The sequence below is a fragment of the Pimephales promelas genome, chromosome 15 (genome assembly GCF_988280905.1).
Source record: "Pimephales promelas chromosome 15, fPimPro1.hap1.1, whole genome shotgun sequence".
NCBI classification, from domain to species: domain Eukaryota; kingdom Metazoa; phylum Chordata; class Actinopteri; order Cypriniformes; family Leuciscidae; genus Pimephales; species Pimephales promelas.
This window is the reverse complement of record NC_142783.1, coordinates 1,758,449-1,781,083: the sequence shown is the minus strand read 5'-3', so window position 1 is coordinate 1,781,083 and position 22,635 is coordinate 1,758,449. Positions and strand designations below refer to the sequence as shown.

The following is a 22,635-nucleotide window of genomic DNA, read 5'->3' as shown; positions in this document are numbered from 1 at the left end:
GTGTCATTGTGCCGGACACGTTTGCTGCTGTTTGTTCGGTTTAACGCTAAAAGAGAATCTTCACGCAGCTCTTTTTAACCGCAGTGACCACAAGTGTCCAGCTGGAAAGAGGACAGACGCTGAACACACATTTGTAACACCAATCAAACATCCGTTCAGAGTTCATTCGTAATTAATATATATATATATATATATATATATATATATATATATATATATATATATATATATATATATATATAAAACGTATTTATACATCATGGAACTTTTTTCCTGAAACGTATCAGACTTTCCTCAGACTTTTTTTTTAAATGTTACAACTTTCGGAATGTTCAGAGAACGTTCAAAAGTAACATTCTAATAAATTTGAGGAACGTTCAGCAACATTTTCAGCTTGTTGAGCAAATGTATACACACTGCGCATGTGCTCAAGCTGCTGATGCAGAAAGCATTTGGATTCAATGGTTTACATATTATTCATTCAATATTTTAAGATCTACTCCTTTCGATCCGACTGAAATTCGAATCAAGATCAGTCGAGGTGTTTTACATGAAGGAGCCATCAGTCTGATTATTAAAGTCCCCCCTGTAAAACTCATCATATTTTTTCTTGTGCCTTAAAATATCTTGAATGTAACTCAACACCATTGCCTTATTTAGTATGCGCGGTTCTATGAATATGCAAATGAGCACCGCCTCCACTCACTCACTCGGAGATCCACTGGTTGACGATCACACGTTGATCTGATTGGTTACAAGGTGGTTTGTGACGTCAGAAACACCAGCGATTTCAAAGCGTGTTTTGAGACTGTCTTTGGTTCACTGCAGTTTTAATACTCAGCAATGCTGTCCACTTCTCAACGCACACATGGTGTGTGTTAAAGCGGATTAAACACACCACATACACACATAAACAACATTAAAAGCTTGATCCATCACAGGGGAACTTTAACAGATTAGTGTGCATGTAGAAATCATTGTTTGCATGTTGGTACCAAAGCATTAAGACCCCATTTTTAACCTTTTGGTTCTCTTTGCATGGCGGTAAAATATGACCATTTTTTATTTATAAATCAGATAATGTAATATACAGTATTTTAATTCGATAATGTGTTTATTAAATATTTTGAATTTGTAATGATACTAAATAATATTTATGCAGCAGTTTAATTTATTCACTTTGTGAGCATAGACCTGAGAAACTGAGATTCCCAATTGAAACTGTCGTAAATTCTTGGATGTTTTGAATCACAGACTCTATCACAGGTCTATAGGTATAAGTTTGGTCTCTTTTTAAAAAGACGACACTTGGCAGATTATTGCTGAAAAAGTAAAAAAATAAAAAAATAAAAATAATAATATGATATATATATATATATATATATATTAATATATTTATATATATATTTTTTTTTTCTAACACAAGTTTTACTCTAAAACTGTGAGAAAATCAAAGCCATAAATGATCCAAATTTAAAGGTTGATATCTCAGTAAATGAGCGTTCAGTGAGAGTGTGTCCGGCTGCAGTTCCAAACGCTTCCACTAGAGGAAACTCTCTCTCATTCATTTCCAGTGCGCTCGTTTCTGACCGCGAGCAGCTCAAGTGTGACTGCATTTCAGGACCATTTAACCTTTTCCAATCACGTCCATGATTTATTTTGTGTGTTCACACAGGAAGTCTCAAAACCAAAACCAAGTTTCATATCATTCCGATGAAATAAAAAAAAAAATATTTAAAAAAACACAAAACATAAACATTTTCAGTTGAAAATGACAGAAGAGGATCAACGTGATCAATCTGAAATGTAAGAGACTGTAAAACAGGTCAAAATTTGGTCATGTTTTGCTACAATAAAATAACAGCAAACAGGTTTAAATTGTCACAGTTTATTTATTTATTTTTGGTTATTTATTTATTTATTTATTTTTTTGGGGGGGGGGTTCTTTAAGTTGAAAGAAAGCGTTTAGAAAACCCTCAAACAATCATAACCCTCAAAAGATTAACCCCATATTAACTGCAGCAATATGAATCTTTTATAATTAAATTAAAAACCGCACACTGCTAGATAATCATAAACAAGAATATGAAAACCAATATACGTGATTTTTCTAAATTTTGAGGGAAATGCGTCTACATGCAATATAATTACTCTGGGGTCCCACATAAACAGCAATATTCCACCTTTACTCAAATCATACAGCTAAATTATAATTATTTACACTTTTTTTTAATAATTATTACAGATGCTTCATGAGACACTTCACAGAAGAAACAAATGCACATTAAAAACACAAATCATAACTGCTTTTCCATTTCATTACCAGGACTAAAAAACACATCACGCATTTGTCTACAGTGGCATTATAAAAGCAAAATATATTACATTGAAAAACCAAAATCTCCAAACTATTGTTATTATTAAACAAACCTATTCCACAGACAAAATGAAACAAACTCGCTGGCAGTCAACAGCAAAATATTTAGAATATATGTTTTGATTTGTCTATAAAGCTTGACGATTCACTTATAAAAAGAAACATGTGTGATTGACACTCATGATAAATACAGCGTCCTGTAGGTGGCGCTCTGGGTTCACAGGTAGGAGGGGGATTTGAAGTCCTCGGGGACGTCACTGTCCAGTTTGCAGATGACTTTGTAGATGGCTTTCTTCCAGGAAGGGTCGGAGTCTTTGGAGAGGGAGACGGCACTGAAGAACTCCTGAAGTGTGATTTCAGCCACCTCCAGGAATCTTTCAGGAACCTGAGGAACAAACGTTTGAAACACACCTCAGTTAAACACTGATTACACACTCAATAGACCCTGTTTGAAAAAAACGTCACAATGTTTACTAAATGAAAAGCGGTCAATACTGCAGTGAGTGAACCCCCTCACAAGTGTGTTGGTGAGGACAGCAAACCAGATCACTTTAGAAATGCCTTAGTAACCAGCCAGAATGCCATGGCAACCACCCAGAACCACAATCCCAGCACCTAGCAACCACCCTGGACACCCTAGCAACTACATAACAAGCATTCAGAAACCACTTAACAATGTCTTAGCAACCTTAAACATGTCTTAAAACACTTAACCATCCAGAATTGCCTAGCAACCACCTTACAACCACCGTAAATACCCCAACAACAACCTAAAATGCCTTAGCAATCACCCAGAACACACTAAGCTTGAAACCACCTAGCAATGCCTTAGTAACCACCCAGAATGCCATGGCAACCACCCAGAACCACAATCCCAGCACTTAGCAACCATCCTGGACACCCTAGCAACTACTTAACAAGCATTCAGAAACCACTTAACAATGTCTTAGCAACCTTAAACATGTCTTAAAACACTTAACCATCCAGAATTGCCTAGCAACCACCACCTTACAACCACCGTAAATACCCCAACAACAACCTAAAATACCTTAGCAATCACCCAGAACACACTAAGCTTGAAACCACCTAGCAATGCCTTAGTAACCACCCAGAATGCCATAGAAACTACCTAACAACCACCCAAAATTCCCCAGCATTGACCTAAAATGCATAAGCAACCAACCAGAACACACTAGGCTTGAAACCACCAAGCAATGCCTTAGCAACCACCCAGAATACTTTGGAAACCACCCAGAACCACAATATCAGCACCTAGCAACCTCTTAACCAACAACCAGAATACCCTAGTAACAACATAAAGTGCTTTAGCAACCACCTAGAATGTCCTATCCTATAAACCACCTAACAATAACCCAAAATACCTTAGTAACAACCTAACATGCAATCATCCAGAACACGTATATCCAGAAACCGCTTAACAATACCTTAGCAACCACCCAGAATGCCTTATCAACCTCCATAACACCCATGCAACCACCTACTGTAGCAACCACCTAACAACCAACAAGAACACCATAGCTACAACCCAAAGTGCCTTATCCACCACCTAGAACACCCTAGCCCATAAACCCTCAAACAACCACCCCAAATACCCAAGCAACAACCTAAAATGTCTTAGCAACCACTCAGAACCAAAATGCAAGCCCCTAGCAAAAACCCTAAACACCCTAGCCCATCATTTATTTAATGTATACAGAGCTTTTAACAATATAGCAGCTCAAAGCAGCTTTACAGTGATAATAGGAGATTACAGTAACAGAGATTGTTTGGGCTTTACAGCAGCTCTAGAATAAAGTTATTGTCCAGATAAAGTCAGTTTTGATTGATTCACTTCCGCTGCAAAGATCATTAGTTATTAACTTAGAGGCCGCTTAATCTTCCCGGTCTACAGACATTTGTTAAGACATCTATTTTAAACATTACAATCCTCATGATTACTTTAGTTAACTCTACAATAAGAAAATCCCCTTCACCAGCTAATCACTCCTCGACAGCGATGCCATAGAGATACACAGAGTGACCGCAACAACGCAAGTTCAAAGACAAAATTCTAAAGTCTTGTGCCTCTGGTGCGTAAGGTCTATAGTTATAAGGTCTATAGGTATAAGGTTTATAGGTATAATGTCTATAGGTATACGGTTTATAGGTATAAGGTCTATAGGTGTAAGGTTTATAGGTATAATGTCTATGGGTATAAGTTTTATAGCTATAAGATATATAGGTATAAGGTCTATATGTATAAGGTTTAAGGTTTATAAGTATAAGGTTTATATGTATAAGGTCTACATGTATAAGGTTTATAGTTATAATGTTTATAGGTATAAGGTCTATAGGGATAAGGTCTATGGTCTATAGGTATAAGGTTTATAGGTATAATGTCTATAGGTATAAGGTTTATAGCTATAAGATCTATAGGTATAAGGTCTATAAGTATAAGGTTTTTGGTTTATAAGTATAAGGTTTATAGATATAAGGTCTATAAGTATAAGGTCTATAGGAATAAGGTGTATAGGTATAAGGTCTATAGGTATAATGTTTATAGGTATAAGGTTTATAGATATAAGGTCTATAGGTATACGGTCTATAGGTATAAGGTCTATAGGAATAAGGTGTATGGGTATAAGGTCTATAGGTATACGGTTTATAGGTATAAGGTCTATAGGAATAAGGTGTTTAGGTATAAGGTGTATAGGTATAAGGTCTATAGGTATAAGGTGTATAGGTATACGGTTTATAGGTATAAGGTCTATAGATATAAGGTTTAGAGGTATAAGGTCTATAGGTATAAGTTTTATAGGTATAAGTTGTATAGGTATAATGTTTATAGGTATAAGGTTTATAGATATAAGGTCTATAGGTATAAGGTCTATAGGTATACGGTTTATAGGTATAAGGTTTATAGGTATAAGATATATAGGTATAAGGACTATAGGTATAATGTTTATAGGTATAAGGTTTATAGATATAAGGTCTATAGGTATAAGGTCTATAGGTATACGGTTTATAGGTATAAGGTCTATAGGTATAAGGTGTATAGGTATAAGGTCTATAGGTATAAGGTGTATAGGTATACGGTTTATAGGTATAAGGTCTATAGATATAAGGTTTAGAGGTATAAGGTCTATAGGTATACGGTTTATAGGTATAAGGTCTATAGGTACAAGGTCTATAGGTATAAGGTCTATAGGTATAAGGTGTATAGGTATAAGGTCTATAGGTATACGGTTTATAGGTATAAGGTCTATGGATATAAGGTTTAGAGGTATAAGGTCTATAGGTATACGGTTTATAGGTATAAGATCTATAGGTATAAGGTCTATAGGTATAAGGTGTATAGGTATAAGTTGTATAGGTATAAGGTCTATAAGTATAAGGTTTATAGGTATAAGATCTATAGGTATAATGTTTATAGGTATAAGGTTTATAGATATAAGGTCTAGAGGTATACGGTCTAGAGGTATACAGTTTATAGGTATAAGGTCTATAGGTATAAGGTCTATAGGAATAAGGTGTATAGGTATAAGGTCTATAGGTATACGGTTTATAGGTTTAAGGTCTATATATATAAGGTTTAAAGGTATAAGGTCTATAGGTATACGGTTTATAGGTATACGGTTTATAGGTATAAGGTCTATAGGAATAAGGTGTATAGAAATAAGGTCTATAGGTAAACGGTTTATAGGTATAAGGTCTATAGGTATAAGGTCTATAGGTATGTGCGCTAGTCCTTGATCTTTAAGCAGCCTCTTTAATGTTCTTGTTTTAAACCAAATACAGTGTCAGAGTCATTAGCTGAGCAGCGTAGATGGACGCTTTGATTGTTGCTTCGAACTTAACTGCTCGGAAAATGCATGAAAGGACAGGGTTCCCATCGCAGGAATCCAGGCGGCTCATCGCTTTGAAGGACTTGGGCTTGTGTGTGTGTGTGTGTGTGTGGGTGGGAAGAAGGTGGATCTATCCGGTGGCATTATTTCCCGGAGAGTAGCTCCGCTTCTCTGTTGACAGTTTTGTTTCTCGTGCATCTCCAGACACAAAAGCAGGCCCTGGGAAAGGAATGTCTTGGTGCTGAGTTAAGACAACTGTCTCGGCTCGTTCCCATCGGCCGGCCCGGCACTCTTGGGATTTCTGGCTTCTTTCGCATCAGTAGCAATCCGAACGGCAGTCAGGCGTGGCCAGGGCATAATCTCAAGTTGTTTTAGCAGATGCTGCAGCTTCCTCTTCCCACAGTTTGGATCAGGGATCATGCGCAGATACAGGTGCGCATCCACTCGCGGGTCAGAACGAGGACACCCGACTGAGAGAACCGACTCGGACCAGCCTCAATCTCTCTGGGGCTTCGTCTACGTTAACCCGGAGACATTTGAAAACTCAGTTTTAGTTTTAAAAACTCTCTCCGTCCACACTGGCGTTTTCAGGCGTTTCAGTGCGGAAGAGGAACTTTTGGAAAACGCCTGAAAACGCAAAATTCCCCTTTACTGCGCATGCGTAAACCCTCACAGAAGCTCTCTGAGATGATACAGACGGGGAAATGAATAATAAACGTATCGCGTAATTCTTCTGGCAGGATAATTTTATTTATCAGAATATCTCAGCGTTCACTGACGCGTCAGGTCGCTCTCTCACCGTTATATGTGTGGTCTCATCTTTGATAACCAAGTCCCCCTGTGGTGTAAATCCAGCTTTTAATGTTGTTTATGTGTGTATGTGGTGTGTTTAATCCGCTTTAACACGCACACCGTGTGTAAGTTGATAAGTGGACAGCATTGCTGAGTATTTCCTCCTTAAAACTGCAGTGAACCAAAGACAGTCTCAAAAACACGCTTTGAAATCGCTGGTGTTTCTGACGTCACAAACCACCTTGTAACCAATCAGATCAACGTCTGAGTGAGTAAGTAAGTGGAGGCGGGGCTCATTTGCATATTCACAGAACTGCATATTCTAAATGAGGAAAGGGTATCGAGTTACATTCAAGATATTTTATGGCATGAGGGAAAAAAATTTAAATGTAATTATGGTGATGAAAGATGAGTTTTAAGGGATAAAATGATTGACTAAAGCGGGACCATATTTACATATTATCTGCTTGAACTGGTCTATTTAGTTTGTAGAGATGTAAAGGCGTGAGTACCTGGAAGTCGTTGGCTTTGTTGTAGTGCATGTTGAGGGCGCGGAAGAGCTCGGACTCTCTGGTGATGGAGATGTCTTTCACATCGGTCACGCCGTCGATGATGGCCTGGCGAGCAAACTTCTCCATCTGGATGTAGTAGAACTCCCTGAAGTTGCTGAACCACTTGATCAGCTGGGACGTGATGCAGCGATTGAACTGAAAACAGTCAAAAATGATTGAGAGGGACAATAAATCCAATCCAACTTTATTTGTAAAGCACATTTAAAACAAGCGCTGGACAATGACATGATTTCGGACAGATTATAAACACATGAGTAACACAACACAAGGGACAAACCTGAAAATAAAAATGCAGAATACAACTCTCAAGCAGGTTTACAGACCAGTGAATGAAAGTGAGTTTTTATTGTGACTCTTATGATATTGTGGGACTCTTATACGCTGTTTGCATCAATGTAATACATATTGTATCATTGGTCTGACAGCGCTCGCCAATGTCAAAATGATAGACCAATCATAAAGAAAGGTTTACTCTTCACAAAACTCAAACATGTAATCCAGTGCGGCTCTGAAAAATCTGAACATTTAAAATCTGTTTGTGATCTAAACTACTCTACTTGTTTTCTATTTTCAATTTTGAATTTAAAATATAGATGTGACAAGAGAAACAGTGTATGGTCGGGGTCATTTCTGTGAATTCAGTCCTTTATTCTGTTGTGGATAGAATAGAAACTATATCATAGAAACTGAAAATCTGTATAAAATTTTCATAGATAGAAACTGAAAATTTTCGATAAAAACTGAAAATCTGTATAAAATCTCATTAAATAATCATTGATTGCCTAATAAGGAACTATCTTAGTCTTAAATTTGATATTATTTACTGATTAGTTCAGCGTGTTTCTATAGTAGTTAGCTGAAGTGTTGATGTATGACTACTCATGAGTCCTGCATAGTTACTTATTAGGGCTGGGTATTGAGACAAATTTCACAATTCGATTTGATTTCGATTCACAAGCTTGCAATTCGATTCAATTTCGATTACGATTCGATTTAATATCGATTATTTTGGATATCAGTTACAATAAATGGCCATTTTTCTCGAGGAAATCAAATCTCTTAACTAATGCTGTAAACTATGGCAGTCTAGTTGTAGCCTATAGGCTTCATTAGCCTAATATGAAGGTAATAATGAACTGTTTTGTAGCTATACAAACACTTAAATTACACTTTTATTTATTTTTATAATAAGATGATTATATGAAATATAAACATTTAAATGGTGGCTGTCATAAAAACTTGCCAGATTTATTCAAATATGCATTAAATATTGAAGAACATTAAGATTATAATGCATATGTAATATGGTGTTTATATTTAGCAAAATGCTCCTCTCTAGAGTTATTTTTTCTTGCTGACTAACGAGTTCATGTGGGTTTTCTGAGGTAAATATGACGCTACATTGATTACAAGCTGTTTAACTGACGTCTTTCCACGGTTGAAACGCTGATTTGGATAAGTTGTCCTCTATCTTTAACACACTTTCAGATGCTCATTCATGTTTATTTGGCGCTGTGACTGGTATTATTAAGCCGGAAGAGAGATCAGCGCTGCTGCTTCTCCAGAGCGATCTCACGCCACAGCGCCAAAACGCTATTTACGTTTTTGAATTTCTAAAGAAAATGAACGTAATTTGAAAATCGAGACTTTGTTTCATATCAATAGTAACAAAGGACTAAGATTATTACGATTTTTTTTGGATGCGCGCAGCCGTGATACAATGTCCCATTCATTCAAATGAAACAGGATGACTAATCGATTCTTGAGACTTAAAAATCGCTATCGGTTCGTAAAAATGAGAATCGATTAATATCGAGAAATCGATATTTATTACCCAGCCCTATTACTTATTAATGACAGACCATTATTATAAAGTGGTTATTCTAGCGCTGGCGTTTCAGCAAAACACTCTTGTCACTCCTCGTCTTTCCCAGCCGATGTCTTGCACACAGAATAACATCTATCCAAACAGCAGATGAAACTGCCATTCACATCAGGCCTGTTATTACAGCGCTGATCCGATCTCAGAGCCGGAGCTGAGGCTCAAAGACGCTTCTTCTGCTGGAGTGTGTGTGAGAAAGGGGTCAGGAGGAGAGTGGCTTCGGCTGACGGGAATGGGATCGGGCACTGGGATTAGTCCCGGCTTTGTGTGCTGTGACTTCCCACAGGACAGCGAGGAGTTCGCCGGGACTCTCCTTGCTCCTTGAATCCAGTTCACAATGATACGCCGAAGAGAAAAATCGGTATTATTCATTTTTACTTAATTTTTACTTTCAGATCAGCGGTTTTGACGGAGATGGTAACGTTTTTCGACATTATTCAACGCACCTGTTTCAGGGTTTGCGTTCTCGAGCGCCGAACACTGATTTTGTGTAAATGAGCTGGGGATAGTTCACCTCAAAGTTAGTTTATCTTACCTCAAGGGCATCCAAGATGTAGGTGTCTTTGTTTCCGCAGTATTTTCAATTTTGATATTTTTAGGTCAAACCGTTGTTGTCTTCTCTGTGCATGCTCTTTGAGGTGGTGACCATAGACCTCCACTATATGACAGACAAGAACGGTTTGTTCAAAATTGGAAATACTGCGGAAACAAAGACACCTACATCTTGGATGCCCTTGAGGCAGAGATGTATAAAGTACTAGAAACCCGGACTTGAGTAAAAGTACAAGTGCTCTATCAAAAAAGTGACTTGAGTAGAAGTTGAAGTGATCTTTAAGCAAAAAGTACTAAAGTATTCAACATTTTTTGTACTTAAGTATTGCAAGTAGTTTATTTAAAATTCACTACTTAAGTACTAAAAGTAAAAGTGCAAGTATTGTGTCATGTAATTATTAAAGAAAGCAGTCAAAAGTTTGAACTAGCAATCAAATAAGGCTCTTTGGCGGGATACAAATTTGCTTTGGCGGCCATTGCAGGACAATCCCTGCATTAGTTGTCAATGTGTGTTAATCAATACCTTTACCCTATAAAACTGGCGTGTGATTTAGGCAGCAAGAAAGCCAACTTGCAATGAATGATTCGTACATTTTTTATAATTGTAACGAGTAACTAGCAGAACATTAAAAAAATATCGAAGTAAAAGTATTAAATTCATCGAAAATATCTAGTAAAAGTAGAAGTATGAGAAATAAACAATAATCTAGTAGAGTACAGATACAGCATTTTAGTACTTCGTTACTATACATCTCTGCCTTGAGGTAAGATAAAACATACCAAAACTTTATTTCAAAGTGAACTATCCCATTAAAGGGTTTTCTGTCGCTAAGTTAATAACTAATGATCTTTAGCAGCGGAAGTGAATCAATCAAACTGACTTTATCTGGACAATAACTTTATTTTACACTGTAAAAAATGATTTTTTGGTTAAGTAAATACTAGTGAAAAAACCCAATGTAATTTACTTGAAAAAGTTAGTTCAGGCAAGAATTTAAAAAACTAAGTAAATTCCATATCAGTACTTATTTCAAGCGAGTATAAATGAAAGTGTAATATCAACTCAATAAAATTAAGTAAAAATTACTCAACTTTTCTGATACTGGGGTTCCCATCATGCACTGGACCTTGAATAATTAATGAGGTTCATTTTTCACTGGTTTCCAGCTGTATTTACACTGTTTTATCATTGATTTTTGTTTTCAGTATTAGTAAATTGCCATTTTGTGACATTTCGAGTAAATTTTTTGCTTAAAACGACACATTCAAACACAAAAACGATCCATCAAATGTTACCACCATTGTGTATTGTCTACCAAGTATTGAGGTGTTTGCATTCACATGAGGCTTAAAGTCTGACATGATGTATATATAAATTACTTAGATGATCTAAGTAAAGAACATAAAAAAAATTGTGATTTATATATAACATTTACCATAATAGTATTCAGTCCTTCCAGTTTTTTTGTGATTGTTGCGGGCAAAAATTGATTGATTACGCGGCCCGTTTTCTTTAAAAATGTGATGGAATATGCGGGATATTTATGCAAATGTATGTGATGAAATTGCAGGAATTTGCAAAAATTGAGGTTTGATGAAAAAGAGAAAAAAAGTGATTCCCCCAACACCCTGTTCTCACTCGGCTAACGTAAGAGTCATTTCTTATTACTTCCTTTGATAAGCAAGCATACTACATCATAGAAAGTGCTGGGAATATTTAATTTCTCATCTTGTTTTATTTCAGACTGTAACGAGTGTAAATAAGGTGTGGCCCCTTTAAGAGCTGCGCGCTCCCTGTTGAACTCTCTGCAGTGTTATATGTGCGCCTCGAACACCCCATGTCTGTTTGATGCTACTTCTTTTATCTTATGTTGTTTATTAAGTAACGATGTGACGGTAGAACGTGTGACAGACAGTTATACGAGTTCGATTTGTGAGATGTCGATCGCCTCCGTGAGTCTGTCTGGCGTCGCGTAACTGCGTCACTTCATAACGTTCCCATGGAAACAGGGGGAAATGGCTGCTCTCGCGTGAAGCAAACACAACATTTTTCAACTTTCTGCTAAGATACATGTGACTTTTTTTGCAACGAAAATGCGAGGATTATGAAATTATGCAAACCCCGCATATTTTGCACGGAAATCGGCAATTTATGCGGCGAAAGTGCGGCGTATTTGAAAAAATGCGGCCCCCGCATAAATATGCGGACTTTGGCTGATTTTGCATTGAATTCAGCGATCGCATAATCGCGTTTTTCTGGAGGGACTGTTAAATGATACTGCACATTATAGAGCGGCCTTTTACTGTGGACAGCCTAAGGCACACCTGTGCAATACTCCTGCTGTGTAATCCGCATCTCGATACGCCACACCGGTGATCTCGGCAGAGGAGAAGTGCATTTAGACAGACTTGTGAACAATATTTGAGAGAAATAGGCCTTTTGTGTAAAAAGTCAGGGAGCAAATACAAAAGTGTTGCGTTTCTAATTTTGTTGGGTGTGTCTTAAACTGTAGGGTTCATCGATGTGCCGTCTGATTGAGAACCAACGAGAGAGTCATGGAATAACACACACGCTTTTCCCTGTTGTGTTGACTCATCACAACACTTGTGCCTCAGGACACATTACACACTCACAGGATATGCCGCTAGACACACACACACACACACAGCTCAGCGCTATGCTATTGTAGTCTGGTGAAAGCTGGCGGGCTGAAGGGTTAACGCTGAATAGAGGAGGTTGTGCTCCTCTCCACAGACTCTTTTGTCTCCTTTTGCTGACTTGAGAAACTCTTCTTTTAACTTTGTCAGAGTTAAACCAGCAGTTCGGGATTTGCCATCCCAACACACACACGGATATTTGCTCAAGCGTCTAATTTTGTGTTATTTTTCAGTATTTCTGCTAAAGCAATGGGACATTCTTTTCTCAATTCACAATCCATCCCTCAGTGTGAATTTATTTTATGCCAAACTGATTATTAGGATAAATATCGATTATAAAAAGAGATTATACTTATAAATATAAATGTTTACTGGACACAGGTTCTATATGGAACCATAATGCTCTTCTTTTAACGATCCCATCATGGGGTCATTTTATGGATTCAGATTGAATTAATATGGTCCTATGATGATGATGCAGAAAACACGGAGGAAATCGTGGAATTTACTGTATAATGCAGAATTTAACGATTTTTTATGAATAAATAAAAAGTAAAGCAGGTCAGTACACTTAAATTACGATATAGACCAGTGTCTGTGAATATTAAACCTCAAAATACTATTTCAAAATGAATCCTGCATGTTCCGCTCGTCTCATGGTTTCATTTCAACACGTCAAAATAAAAGTTCGGTTTAACTTGAAGAAATTGTGACAGATAAACATTACTGGTGTACAGTAGCTTTTAGCTACGTCTCAATAATACGAACACTAATAATGATAAAAATAATGATACATTATTATTTAAAAAATTTTTAATAATATTGTCCAGCTCTTTGTTTGACAAAAAAGTTTGTTTAATTTCATACAAATTAATGTTTTATGCTTTCAGTTAAAGTAAACAATAAAAATATTCAATTTCAATTTATTAGACATACTTTTTTGATTATTTCAATTTAATTAAACCAGTAAAATGGAATCCAGAAAACTTAGGAATTTTGTAAAAACATAAAACGGAATTAGAGAAAAAAATAAATAAAACAAAACCCTTTTTTTTATAAATTGTTGTTAAATTGTATACGTTTCATGATTTCAATTAATTATAGACATGCTTTTTGATCTCTAAAATGTAAGTAAAAAATAAAAAAATAAAATAAAACTGATTTAATAGGGCCCTATATATATATATATATATATTTTTTTTTTTTTTTTTAATTGAGCAGCTCATAAACATACTTTATCACTATAAAAAAAAACCTGACATTATTATGCAAGACATTCCTCCTTATATAGACCATTTTTGGCATAAAGGGTTCTTCAAAATTGAGTCAAGATTCTATATAGAGTTTTAATGTAGAACCCTACTTTCCTAATAGTGACCACAATAACACAATAGTGCTCATGTAAATGACTGTGCATTGTCCCATTGGAAATCAAATAAAGATAAACGTATGAGCCATGATGATTGAGTAAACACAGTGACATACCTTGACATCGGGGAAGAAGTTCTTGAGTAAGTTTGAGCTCGGGTAGCGTGTGTAGAAGAACATCAGTTTGGCTTTCTTCAAATGGTTTGGGGTTAGACCTTCCTGAATGTGAAGAGCGTCAAGGCCTCAAAAACCTCACGATAAATAAAGATCTGGCGAATATGACCTCGATTCAGCGTTGCGCATTTACACACACTCCCAAACAAACAAGCATCAATTTGTCCAATTCATCGGCCCAAGTGAATTAACAGCTCTGTGTTGGCCAGAGACTTGATTAAGACACGACAGCAGGAAAGACTAAATAATTCGATTAAGGTCCTCCAGTACAAGCCGTTTGCTCCATATCTGCCTGTGATAATTGCTTTGCTGCAAAACACACAGATGATTTTCCTCAGTGAGGACGAATAGGATCGTTTTAATCCAGTTTCTTTTTAAAATACATTGTTTAGCTCAAAGAAACAAAGCAAAGCACAAACAGCTGCTGTTATCAAACAATCAATCACTTTTGAAATAGGAGCCACAATACTGAAATCATTACCAAAGTGCATTATATAAATCTAATGATGCTTAAAAGCGAGGAATGCTGCAATATTGTCACGTCAAACCCAAATGTATTCAGACACCATGCTCGCATTATCTCAGTTTATTGGATATAATGGTGATAAACATGAGCAGAACTCAGTTCTCAGATGCAGTGGATATTGGACTGGTTTTGGACTCTCACACATGAATTATGTTGAATATCTGCTCAATTGAACTACACTATTAGATAACACCAGTTTAGCTCAACCAGTGATCAAGCAATGCTTCATGTTGTTCAGTGTGTGTGTAAAAAGAGCTTTAGCAATTACAGAAAACACCATCAGCTCAAAGTGGAGGAGTCCGTTTTGGGCCCAAATGAAGAATATTTGTGTGTAATACACTGTAAAAAATGATTTTTTGGTTAAGTAAATACTAGTGAAAAAAACCAATCTAATTTACTTGAAAAAGTTAGTTCAGGCAAGAATTTAAAAAACTAAGTAAATTCCATATCAGTACTTATTTCAAGCGAGTAGAAATGAAAGTGTAATATCAACTCAATAAAATTAAGTAAAAATTACTCAACTTTTCTGATACTGGGGTTCCCATCATGCACTGGACCTTAAAATAATTAATGAGGTTCATTTTTCACTGGTTTCCAGCTGTATTTACACTGTTTTATCATTGATTTTTGTTTTCAGTATTAGTAAATAACCATTTTGTGACATTTCGTGTAAATTTTTTTGCTTAAAACGACACATTCAAACACAAAAACGATCCATCAAATGTTACCACCATTGTGTATTGTCTACCAAGTATTGAGGTGTTTGCATTCACATAAGGCTTAAAGTCTGACATGATGTATATATAAATTGCTTAAATGATCTAAGTAAAGAACATACTATAAATGACTAATAAAATTCAAGATAACTGTTTCAGTGAAATGTTAATAGAAAGGCAAAGGAAATCGGTACTAATCAACCTTTTACAAGCCGAGTTAAAATTACTTATTTTTTGTAAAGTTTACTGAATTCCACATTCCAAGTAAATTTAACTTAAAGATTTCTAATTAAAGCTACTGATAAATATGTTTAGGTTTTGCCTTGGCAAATCTTTGTAAATTTACTAGCATTTTCTGAGTGAGATCGTTTAGCAAGTAAATCCTACTCCAAATTTTTGACAGTGTATGTCACAGTTTCCTTTATTTTGCTCTCCACACTTATAGAAATGAACTATAGTGTCCTGATCACACTAGTAGACAAATATAAAAAATGACATCTGGTGTCTGAATAATTTTTGGTTTGACTGTATATATACGTATATATGCGACTGTGGCCATTGATGGTGGTGTATAATGACGGCTGAGAGCTTGCTTTTCACAAACAACCAAAAGTGACCTCTCTCATCCACTCCGATCGCATTGAGAGTGCAGAAACATATCCCGCACCTTTTCAAGTCCGAGGGGGGAAAAAATCAGAGAATTTCCAGAAGAGAAACTGTTGCTTTTTCTGCCTTTGAAAATTGGCTTTTGTTCCTAACAATTCTTATCAAAGCCTTGTATTCCTTTTTATTTGTCTTTTCCTGGACTTAAAGTCATTACTGAGCCCAGATTAAAGAAGATGCTACAATTTTCTTTGGGGTTACCGAGATCAAAGCAGAAATTCTCCTTGAAGTCTGCGTCGGTGGATCGGCTCACCGCTGCACTCAATCCTGCGATTGTTCGCCGAGCTGGAGAGCTGGTCGTTTGTTCAGCGCTATCTCAATGTTAACTACTGGATATTAAATAAAAACAGTCAACTAAACAAAGGGGGGCTTTTTCAAAAGCAGCTCAAGCTAAACAAAGAACATCATCCGCCAATAAAAAACACTCCTGAAACATGGAGCGTGTTGCTTTCCTGCAAACAACTTAATGAAACTATGAAAACTAGCAGTGAGATTTCATTAATGTATCTCAGCGGCAGCAGTACGGCTAAATAGAGGCTTTTCTCTGTCATCTGAGACGTTTCTCTCGAGAAAAATAAGAATCAATAAGATTTGCAGATTTGCAAAAAAAAAACACTTTGAACTCTAAAGACTGTGACCTCATTTCTCATCTGCTATCCACGGTCAACACTTCCTCATTATGGAAACACTACACACTACATTTCATTTGTCTATAGTCTTTATAAAGCTTAGATTATCTTAATTTTAACATTTACTGAATTTTACAACAACTGATTTTCTATCATCATGCACTGATTGCATATTAGATCATGTATGTTGACAAAATAGACCTAATTGTGTATTGTTTAAGTGTAGCCATTTTATTAATACTAATGAATTTCAGGAGAGAGAAAAACTATACTCTCCTTCTGGGCGATATTTGCACTCTATTTCAGAAATGTAAAAGGCGCTTCTTATACGGAACCTTTTTGGCAAATAACGAGTTATTTAGAACTCTAGAGTTCCATTTAGAACCCTAAGAGAGAGATTTAACTTTACTCAATCACTTTTTGATATAATTTATTGTTCTGTTTTTTAGGATTTATAGGAAAAGATTAGGGATGCACCGAAATGAACATTTTGGCCGATACCGATAACCGATAATTTGTCATATTTGAAAGTCGATAACCGATATATCGGCCGATAAATCCAAATCCAAACTTGTATACAATTTTTGAGAGCCTGATTATAAAAACGAAAGTCTCATAATGTCCCAATCACACAATTACAATAATGTTCTTGTATGTTGCTGATATGACAGACTTGCGCAGCACATGTTGCACTTTAATTCAATCATATTTCAAGCAATTCAAAAGCATCATGTTAAACAGTGTGCATCTGAAGCGTCTCAGCTTTAGAAATAATACATTATTTATCAGTTTTAATATATCAGACAAATTTTCCTATCCGGCCGATAATGATAACGATAAAAATTATCATATATCGGTGGAGACCGATATATCCGCCGATATATTGTGCAAAAATACTTTCTTTCTTCTGAGCTACTAAATCACTTTTGATATCATTTATTGTTCTCTTTGGGCATTAAAGAAAAAGACTAGGGATGCGCCGATATGAACATTTTGGCCAAAACCGATAATTCTAAATTAATTATTAAATTCAATAATTAAAATTAATTACTAATTACTGATACAAAAATCACTCAAGAATAATTAAGGGTAACGGGTTGAAAGGATATATTGAGCGCCATTTAAAAATGATTGGTCAAGTCACCTTAATTTATATATGCTTTTAACAATATAGACTGTTTCAGCAACGCAGCTTTACAGTGATAATAGGAAATTACAGTAACAGAGATTGTTTAGGCTTTACAGCAGCTGTAGAATAAAGTTTTTGTTCGGCTATAGTTAGATTGGTAACACTTTACAATAAAGTTAATTAATTAACATTACTAACATGAAGTAACAATGAGCAATACATTTGTTACAGTATTTGTTACAGCAAATCCAACCTTTGATTTCAATAACGTATTAGTGAATGTTGACGTTAATATTAACTAAGATTAATGAATGCTGTAAAAGTATTGTTCATTCTTAGGTCATGTTCACTTATGAACCTTATTGTAAAGTGTTACCAAATTATCATGTATCGGCCGATACCGATACATGGTGCATCCCTAAAAAATACTTTCTTTCTTCTGATAACGTTTGGAAGGTTGTCGGTACCAAAACCCTTTTACAAAATACAAAAACACAGAAGAATAATAAAGTGTTAAGGGTTGAAAGGATAAGACCGAAAAAACGATAACCGATATATCGGCCGATAAATCTAAATCCAAATTTTTTTATATAATTTTTGAGAGCCTGATTATAAAAGCAAAAGTCTTATAATGTCCAAATCACACAATTATAATAATGTCCTCATAATGTTAAGTAGTCGATATGACAAACTTGTGCTACACATGTTGCACTTTACTATATTTTCCTTTTTTGAAGTGATTTCAATCATATTTCAAGCCATTCAAACGCATCATGTTGAACAGTGCGCATCTGAAGCGTCTCAGCTGAAGAAATAATACAACATTTATCGGCTTTAATAAATCGGCCGAATTTTCTTATCGGGCCGATAACCATAACATTAAAAATTATAATATATCGGTCGATATTGATATGAAACCTAAGAGATAATTTCATACTTTTTTTTTGATAACATTTATTGTTCTGTTTGGGCATTAAAGGGAAAAAAAACATTCTTCTAAACTGATGTTTTGAAGATTATCGGTATGGTATTGTAAAGTGTTACCAAATGATCATATATCGACCCATACCGATATATCGTGCATCCCTAAAAAAGACTTGTTTTTTAGGGATTTAGAAGATTGTTGGTACTCAAAGCCTTTTGATACAAAAACACTGAAGAATAATAAAAAAAAGTGTTTACGGGTTGAAAGGATAAGACCAAAAAGCCGATAACCGATATATCGGCCGATAAATCTAAATCCAAATTTTAAAATCATTTTAGAGAGCCTGATTATAAAAGGCAAAGCAAAAGTCTCATAATGTCCCAATCACATGAACCTTATTGTAAAGTGTTACCAAATGATCATCAATCAGCCGATACCGATATATCGTATATACTTTCGTTCTTCTAAACTGATGTTTTGAGGATTATCGGTTTCCAAACCCTTTAGGTCGGACCGATACAAAAAACACTGAAGATTAGCCTAATAAAGTGTTATTTATTATTGAAAGGATATATTGAGGGCCATGAAGGAGCTCCTCTCCATGCTCTGCAGATCCGCACACTCCATCTTCACATGCGGGAGACAGAGCGAGTCCACCGGGACCAGTCCTGCGGGATGATGGTGGTGCTGACCCAGATGATGAACCTTGGACCTCATGGCCACGCTTTCCCAGGAGTGCTCCATGGAGTCCGGAGACGCCCTCTCCAGGGAAGCGGGAACACAGGGGAGCCCGGAGAAGGCCGAGTGCGGGCCGTACTTCAGGAGGTGCTCGAGGATCTGGCTGTCGTGTAAGGGAGTGTTGTAGCCGAACTGGAAAGGGGTTTGGTGGAGCGGGAACGGTCGCTTAACTCCCGGGATCACCTGGGATTGGGAAGGCTTACGGACTACTAAGGATAACGCTTCGGTTTGGCTGTCGCTTTCAAAGTGCTCCCTGCCGACCTCCTCCGAGTCGGATATCTCGGAGCGGGAGTCGTCCTGGCTCGGCTTGTACTCCGGGCTCACGCTCGGACTCATCGCGAGTTTCTTGAAGACCGAATCGATGCTTTCGCTCACGGTCCGGGTCAACTCGCACTTTAGAGTCTCCTGGAGGTTTTTGGCGGTGGATTCGCGGCTCAGTCCCGGTTTGGGCTCGCCCTCGGAGTCGTACACGTGCGAGATCTTCTCCTGGAGCTGATGCAGGAGTCTCTGCATGCTCTGAAGCTGCTCCTTGAGCTTGTGGCACTCCTCGTCTTTGCTCGTCTTGGGTTTGGCGTCGGGCTCCTGGTGGAGCGGCAGCTTCTGCTTGCGTTTGTCTCGTCGGGAGCGAGCGGATTCGCAGTCTCGTTCCGGATCCCCGTGTGATCCCGCCATCCCTCGGATTATGTTTTCCACGCGTGCACGCTTGGCTTGTAGATGTTGCTCGACGTCCGCCGACAGATCCTCGCCCCCGCTCTGCTCCTCGTCCGTCGCACCGGACTCGTTCGCGCAGTAAAGCATGTCGAGCGAGCTCAGCTTGCTGTGGATGGTCTTCCGCAGGAGGTGGGATATGACGGAGCCGTTGTAGGGAGCGAGAGGCTCGTCGTACGCGCTCCTGCGGAAACAAGGGAGCATCTGCTCGGATCGGTTGCCCTCCGCACACCCGTCGCTCTGCTCTGCCGGACTCAGATTCATGCTTGTCACAGTCCGTCTGAGCCTTAACAATCTGAATTAGAAGCAAATAAAATCAGAAATACATTTGGCATTGCAATAACTTAGCATTCTGTACCTTTTATGCACATAAAAATTGTTTTATTAAACATATTAATTGAATTGTGAGTATTGTTTATTATATATATACAATAATTTGGTTCATTTTTTTTGTAAATAAAATCAGAAATACATTTGGCATTGCAATAATTTAGCATTCTGTACCTTTTATGCACACAAAAAATTGTTTTATTAAACATATTAATTGAATTGTAAGTATTGTTTATTATATATATAAAATAACTCAAAATTGTTCATTTTTTTGTAAATAAAATCAGACATTAGGCATTGCAATAACTCAGCATTCATTCTGTTGTTGGTTTTCTTACTGCATTATAAACATATTACGACACCTTAAAATGAAGTGTAACCAATATGTTAAATAAAAATAGTTTTACGTGCATTTAAGGATAAGATGCCGTTTGAGCCTTAAAAATCTGTAATAGTAGTAAATCAAATCAGAAATACATTAGGCATTGCAATAACTCAGTTGGTTTTCTTACTGCATCTAAATCTGTTACAATGACACCTTAAAATAAAATGTAACCTGTTTAATAAAAAAAGGTTAGTTTTGTGAGCATTTAAGGATAATCAATCAATTAACTTTATTCCAGACACAAAGGATAAGGTGCTGCTAATATGCAATGCTTATATATATATATATATATATATATATATATATATATATATATATATATATTCTTAAATGCACACACAACTATTTTTTTATTAAACATTGAATTGTGAGTATTGTATAGGCCTATTATATAGCTATGTTTTACTTTTTTGAGCTGATTCGTGTTATTCAAACAGAACAGAGAAATACAATATTATATTACATTAAAATAAAATAAAATAACATTATATCATAAGATTACAAGAGCAAAAAAAAAATGTTTTTTCATATATATATATATATATATATATATATATATATATATATATAAAGTGCGTTTCATATCAGTTAAACTTTCTAATTCTCTCTATGTCTGAATACATATACTCTACACTTTGAACGTTAATATTCAATGTAAACACGAGTAACATATATCTTTCATATATAAATATGAAACATAGCCTACATATTCGACTACGTGTCTTTAGCCTGTTTTATTATGAAACTAATTGTTCAACTTTTTTGAGTTGATTCATGTTATTCAAACAGAACTGAGAGATAACAAAATGTTATATTACATTAAAATAACATTATTTCATTAGACAGTTAAGAGAGAAAAATAATGTATTTTTTTTATATGCATTTCCTATCAGTTTGGATTCATCCACAGATTTTCTTCTAATTCCCTCTATATATGTCGATCTGAATAAATATCTATACACACTTTAGCACTCTTTACACACTTTGAACGTTGATATTCAATGTAAAAACACGTGTAATAAATATGAAACAAAGCCAACATAAACGACTTGTGTCTTATGCCTGTTACTGCATATGCGTTTCGTTATATCAGTACAATAATGAAGAATTACAATCTTCATATCGCAAAGTATGTTTTTTATTCTCACAGAAAAAGAGGTAAAAAAAAAAAAAAAACACAGTCAAGCCAATAAAATCTGCAGTTTTATGAGAGAAACTTCAGCACATGATGAGAAAGAGGGAGAGAGCGCGCGCTTACCTGTTGCTCTGGAGACGCTTGACTGACAGTGAGCGCTCGCGGCAGCGCGCGCTCTGATCTCGGTCCTGTGGTGTGGGCGTGGCCAGAGCCATCCGTCATCAACAAGCCAGCCAATCAGAAACCAGACACACAGCCGAGCGTAAACAACTCGGGCACTAAACTCGTTTCGTGGATTTTATTTGAACTTTTATGTGAATAACTAATTAATTAATTAATTCGTTTATTTTTTTTAAAAATGTGATATACACATGCTGCAATGAAAAGATGAAATTCGTAATAGTATGATGACATGCTAAGTTGTATTATTAATAAAAACAAATTAATAATAAATAGTAGACAAGATGTGTGGTTCACAACAGTAGCCTAATTAATACGCATTGAGTCGTTTCGTGGATTTTATTTGAACTT

At 36.2% G+C, this 22,635-nt stretch overlaps 1 protein-coding gene across 1 annotated transcript; it reads right to left on the bottom strand.

Moving 5' to 3' along the window:
• Positions 1-1,931: 1,931 nt before the first annotated feature.
• On the bottom strand, positions 1,932-22,347 carry prox2 (prospero homeobox 2). Its single transcript, XM_039650954.2, has 5 exons — positions 22,228-22,347; positions 19,382-20,549; positions 14,164-14,271; positions 7,527-7,721; positions 1,932-2,762 (listed from the first exon to the last, which is right to left on the bottom strand). Exons 1-5 carry the CDS (start codon positions 22,317-22,319, stop codon positions 2,595-2,597), a joined length of 1,731 nt encoding a protein of 576 aa, XP_039506888.2. The 5' UTR covers positions 22,320-22,347; the 3' UTR covers positions 1,932-2,594.
• Between the last annotated feature and the right edge of the window lie 288 nt (positions 22,348-22,635).